The sequence below is a fragment of the Branchiostoma belcheri genome, unplaced genomic scaffold, assembly GCF_001625305.1.
Source record: "Branchiostoma belcheri isolate BF01 breed outbred unplaced genomic scaffold, Haploidv18h27 scaffold211, whole genome shotgun sequence".
NCBI lineage: Eukaryota > Metazoa > Chordata > Leptocardii > Amphioxiformes > Branchiostomatidae > Branchiostoma > Branchiostoma belcheri.
This window is the reverse complement of record NW_017803614.1, coordinates 272,622-278,764: the sequence shown is the minus strand read 5'-3', so window position 1 is coordinate 278,764 and position 6,143 is coordinate 272,622. Positions and strand designations below refer to the sequence as shown.

General features: G+C 45.2%; 1 protein-coding gene across 1 annotated transcript; it reads left to right on the top strand.

The window, feature by feature from the left end:
- The first annotated feature begins 3,717 nt into the window (after nucleotides 1-3,717).
- LOC109469922 (G-protein coupled receptor 161-like) lies at nucleotides 3,718-4,956 on the top strand. The gene has a single exon (XM_019768684.1). The coding sequence runs from the start codon at nucleotides 3,718-3,720 to the stop codon at nucleotides 4,954-4,956; it is 1,239 nt and encodes a 412-aa protein (XP_019624243.1).
- The last annotated feature ends 1,187 nt before the right edge of the window (nucleotides 4,957-6,143 follow it).

Here is a 6,143-nt window from a genome sequence, read left to right as displayed (position 1 = left end):
TTCAGTTTTCTATAGAGCTCTGTGAGTAGTAGGCGATATACAGCCAGTACTGTGGAGTCACAAATAAAGACTTCGTCACGCAACTCTGCGCACAACACGGAGAGCTCTGCGCCCTAACAAGTCAATTCTTTGGTTGGCGTCACGGGTTCAGTTTTCTATAGAGCTCTGTAGATATCAAGTCAATTCAATGTGAGTAGTAGGCGATACAGCCTGTACTGTGGAGTCACAAATAAAGACTTCGTCACGCAACTCTGCGCACGACAACACAACTCCGACAACACGGAGAGCTCTGCGACCTAACAAGTCAATTCGTTGGTTGGCGTCACGGGTTCAGTTTTCTATAGAGCTCTGTGAGTAGTAGGCAATACAGCCAGTACTGTGTCACAAATAAAGACTTCGTCACGCAACTCTGCGCACAACAACACGGAGAGCTCTGCGCCCTAACAAGTCAATTCGTTGGTTGGCGTCACAGTTCAGTTTTGCTTTCACCTCTTTGCGCTCAAAACAAGTCATTTCGTTGGTTGGCATCACAATGTTTCTTCATCCTTTTGTTTTCCATGTTTCTTATTGGTAGCATATCATAATTTGAGTTGGATGCATTTTTACAAGTCTATATACATTTTGTTCCACCAAGGAGGTTCTTCTTTTTTTTCAGTCCTAGTTTACGGTCAAACCCTTCTGAGAATATTGTCGTTTTTGACTTTGGTTGTTTTGAAGAAAAAAAAAAAGATCACTGGTGCTCAAAAACAAGAGACACGTAAGCCTCCGTACAAAAATAAAGTGTCGTTTATTCATTGTTGACCACACACACAGCTTTCCGCCACACACGAGCAGCGTCTGCGTACATAACAAGTCAATTCCGAGGTAGGCGTCAGAATAATTAGTATTTGAGACCTCTGTGGAGGGAGCTCCTGGCACAAACAAATCAATTTGTTGGTTCGCGTCACAAACTCAATAACTACATTAAGCTCTGCATAGCTACTCCATGGAGATGCTAGCACAGCCCTCTGTGATATACAGAGGTCTGCACAAAACTAGTCAATTCGTTGGTTCGCATCACATTGCTTTTTTTTGGTTAGACCTGTGTACATCAAGTAAATTCAATGTTTTATGTGTCATCAATTTTTCCCAATGGATCTATAGTCTACTGGGCTCCAACCGCGGCAATACAGAAAGTACGTTGTTACAGTCATTTCTTTACATAGTAAGTTGACCTATAACACTTTGGTATACAAGAACACTATTCAAAGAGACAACATCGTTTCTCCATACAAAACAAAGTTAACATGCTTTTGTAGTGTGATCGGTCAAGCAGTGTGCCACCCATTGTCCTGTATTTTACAACCAACATCCGTTCTAACCGAGACGGCCACCCTCGCACGAAACAAGTCATGCACAGTTATAAACTAGGTGTGAACGTGCCATAATCCAAAAGACAAAAGAGTGCAAAAACTTCAATGAGCGATTCAGAAAGGCCAAGATTTCAAAAGAGGAAAGTGCCATCCTGATCTCATGTTGTGTCGTCTAGACGCCCAGACAGTTCTGCATATAGAGGGCCAAATAGAGGGCCAAAGGAAAAGTAGTTCTACCAGAGTTTAACTAAAAAGCGACTTGGTCTTGTGCGCAAAGAGGTGGAATCAAAACGAAGCCATGACGCCAACCAATGAATTGAGCTGTTTCGGCGCAGAGCTATTGACTGCAAGCTTGAAACCGACGGAGGCCGACCTGTCAGAGCAGCAATACCACCTCTGCGGGCCGCTGGTACGTTACAAAGCCTAGTAGTCACATTGAACTGGCTTAAAATCCCCGGAGCTCTACACAAAACTGAACCTGTGTCGCCAGCCATGACGAATTGACTTGTTTTGAGCGTAGAGCGCAAAGAGGTGAAAGTAAAACTGAACGGTGACGCCAACCAACGAATTGACTTCATTTGGCGCAGAGCTCTCCGTGTGTCACAGACTGACGGAGAGTTGAGCGAGCAGTCCTGTGCAGAGTTGCGTGACGAAGTCTTTATTTGTGACTCCACAGTACTGGCTGTATATCGCCTACTACTCACATTGAATTAACTTGATATCTACAGAGCTCTATAGAAAACTGAACCCGTGACGCCAACCAACGAATTGGCTTGTTTTGGCGCAGAGCTCTGCGGGGGTATCGCGGAGGGCTGTACGAGCAACCTCCATGGAGGAGCTCTGCAGAGCTGAGGGCTGAACGAGCAACCTCCATGGAGGAGCTCTGCAGAGCTCCTCCATGGAGCTAGCTCGTGCAGGCCCTTCTCCAAGTGTGGCATTCGGCAGGCTGTCCAAGAGACTCTGGCAAGATCATGGCATCCGGCTCTCCACCAAGATTGCAGTGTACATAGCCGTGGTGCTGAGCACACTTCTCTACTGCTGTGAGACCTGGACTACTTATCGTCGACACATCCAGTTACTGGAGCAGTTTCACCAGCGGTGTTTGCGGAATATTTGCAGCATCAGGTTGCAGGACAAGGTGTCCAACCTACAGGTTCTGGAGAAGTGTGGCCTCACAAGTGTTGAGTGCATGATTGTGAAGTGCCAGTTAAGATGGGTAGGGCATGTTGTCCGCATGGAGGATAGCAGAATCCCAAAAGTACTGTTATATGGACAATTGAAGCAAGGGCAGCGTAACCTGGGAAGACCGCTCAAAAGATAAGAGACAACCTTAAGACAAACCTTAGGAGCTCTAACATCGATGTCAACTCCTGGGAAGAAATCGCCCATGATAGAACTGCCTGGAGAAACCAGTGTACACTGGGTACTAGGACTTTCGAGGCCAACAGAGTAGCTGCCATACAGGAGAAGAAAGAGAGGAGGAAACAGTGCTCCATCCCTGCTCATTCCTTTTCTTGCAGCATCTGCGGCCGCTCATGTGCGTCCAAAATCGGTCTTTATTCCCACATAAGGACCCACCTCGGCAAACAACGGCCTGTTACGCCTACTCATCTGTCGTACCGATATGAGATTTCAACATACGCGGTGAATGGCACGATACATTTACCTTTGATCAGCATATTTGACCATTTAAGATACATTGCTTTAGCATGCCTTGTGTTAGAGCATAGTTGAACAATAAGATGCCTTGCCTTAGAACTTAATAGAACAATAAGATGCCTTGTCTTAGAACTTAGTTAAACTATAGGACGCCTTGTGTTAGACCTTATATAAACCTTAAGATGATTGTATCAGAGCATAGTTGATCATTACAATGACTTGTGTTAGAGCATACTTGAACATTAAGAAGATCGTATTAGAGCATAGTTGATCAATAGGATGAGATGGTGGGTGCCAATGCGGACATATCGTATTTTAGCCATCCTTTTGTTCAGTTTTGGTTGATTATGTCAATCTGCTAGACCGTTGTTCTCATGATTCATGTACCTTATACTTTGAATATTCTACTGGTGTGATACAAGCACATACGGACTGGGCCCATAAGTTGTAAGACCCCTTAATGAGGCTCCATTCATTCATTTATTCCTTCATTCATGTAAAGATCAGCCGCTGAATAGCTTCGACGTCAGAGGGAGCTTCATACACAAAGGTTTGTTAACTTGCAACATTTTTCTCGCTACGATACCTCGTTCTAGTGCCTGGATAAATTGGCTTTATTTAGCATTGAGTACCTTACTGCTTCGTTTCTCTGTTCAGCTATACGACATCAGAAAGGCGAACACTAGTCTCGTTTTGTGCTATCAATATGGAAGAAGAAAACGGTTCGCCAGTAGAAGATGGCATGAACCATGTTCTGTCCCTCGGTTCAACATCTCGCGATCTGCAGACGACGTATCTTATCATCAGTCTGGTGCTGTCCGTAGGATGCGGCCTGCTGCTCATCTTGTTGGTTTGGAAGAAAGAGTATCTCCGAAAGCCCAGCCACTACCTTCGGTGTAATCTGGCGGTAGACGACATCATTTTCACCGGTTGCCTGATTCCCATCCGTATCAACGCCCTTTTCCGGCAAGATACCCGCGGGGGACAGGTGTGGTGCGCGGCTGAAGGACTGTTAGGGCCCGTATGTTTCATGTCCATGTACGGTACATACCTAATGATGGCAGTCGATCTGTACTACTTTGTGTGTGATCCCCTACACTACCATGACAAAGTCACCACAAAACGCGTGATCCTGGGCATCTTTGCGTTCAGAGCCTTCTCTATCTTCTTTGGAATAGCATTTGCGGCTTTTGTCGGACTGCCCAAATACAGCTGGCGTTGTGAGATGGTCATGGACCCCTCGAACAGTGTTTTAGCCATTTTACTATGCTTGGGCGTCCTTTTTTCCCTACTCGTTGCTCTCTCAATCCTAATAATCTACTGCCGTGTCTTCAAGGAAGCCAGGAGACAGCAGGAGAGAGATGAGAACCGTGACCTGTGGGTGTTCCAAATCAAGGCATTCAAAATGATGGTGCCGCATGTGATCGTTCTGACTGTATCCACAACCACCGCCAGCTTCTACGCAGCCATGCTACTAGCTATGGTCCGTGAGGAACAGATGTCCCAACGTGCCCTGATCATCGCTGAGCGCGTGACCATCCTCCTGTACCTGACGTTATCGTCCGTGGCCAACCCCCTCATCTACAGCTTCCGGCTGCCAGAGCTTCGTCGAGCCTGTAAGGAGCTGTGTGGATGGCCGAACAACCCACCGGTGGTACCGGCAAGGCTCCATGGCCAGGACGGCATGGGTATGGCCACTATCATTGGTCCTGGGCACGATGCACCGGCCACAGAACTGGCGCCAGCTCAAACCTCTGCCCAGGGCCTGATCATGCAGCCGACGGCTGAAAGCGTACCTACCAATCAGGCACAAACCCAGACAACCCAGGTAGACATGACCTCCGGACTACCTCCTCGCCCAGGACATCGTGGCCGTGAGACTGCTTCAGGGCGACCGTTGGCATGGGAGGCAGGTACAAGCCAGTGCAACGAAGGCCAACCCTAAAGGTGAGCCACCGAAAGTAGGAATCACCGCCTTCTTCACCGTAAAAGGAAAACAGACTTTGGAGTAAATTCGAACAACTTACTTGGCACGAGAGGAAGGTAGAAGTCGGTGTAATTAGTACAATTATAAAACACTGAAATATAAGGATAGTCATAAACCAGTGAGACTAAACAGGGCGATTGGATAGATGTGGACTGATAACTACAAAAGTACAACTTCATCCAGTTTCATTCGACGTAGTTTGGACAAACATCCTTAATCTGGAGTAGGAAAAAAAAGCGAACCATTTAGACAAAAAAGAGTTTGGGGTTAGAAGCTATGGACCGTTGAGCTTGAAATAAACCATAAACAGACGAAAGACCGGCATATCATCGACAAATCACATGGGCAGAGGTAGGAGTGTTTTCACCAATCTTAAAGGTCAGCGCGCGCATTGATTATCGCACGATTTTGGAAAAAATTTTGTTGCATTCTGACAGTGGTAGACATGACAAAAATGAGCAAAACTGTATGTCTTACCATGCCGAAAGGTAGATGGCAGATAACCACGAAGAGAGGAGACAAGAAAAAGCTCTGATTTTATGTTTTGTTTCTTAATAAGTATAAATGTAAGACAGAAGATTCTTCCACTTTTCAGTCATGATCCAAGAAACATGGAACTACAATATGTTTGCCTAAAAAAAACATAATGCAGTAATTCCCTGGCACGAACAACATGTATCAATGCTCTCATTAGGCCATAGCAAGTAATTTTTATGGATGACATCAGCGCGCGAATTGATTTTCGCCTGATTTTGGAAAAAAGAACAAGAAATTTTGTTCCTTTCTGACAGTGGTCAACATGACAAAAATGAGCAAAATTGTATGTCTTGCCTTGCCGGAAGGTGGATGACAGATAACTATGAAGAGAGGAGACAAGAAAAAGCTCCGATTTTATGTTTTGTTTCTTACTTTGATGCAGTGATATGTGATGTCGGTTGTGTATGTGATTTTCCCACTGAATCAAAACTATTTGTACAATGATTGAGTCAAAAGATTTAAATGTAGGAACCTTGTTTTTTTTTTTACATGCCTTGTTTTTTTTCGCCGGCTCGCATTAGATTTGGAGTCTGCGGGGGATGTCATCCATACATTTTACATGCTGTTGCCTAATATTGTAATGTCCTAGTAAGAGTAATACGTATAAA

Bases quoted from the DNA above. Each gene is read 5' to 3' on its own strand.
- LOC109469922 (XM_019768684.1), top strand. From the start codon at position 3,718: ATGGAAGAAGAAAACGGTTCGCCAGTAGAAGATGGCATGAACCATGTT.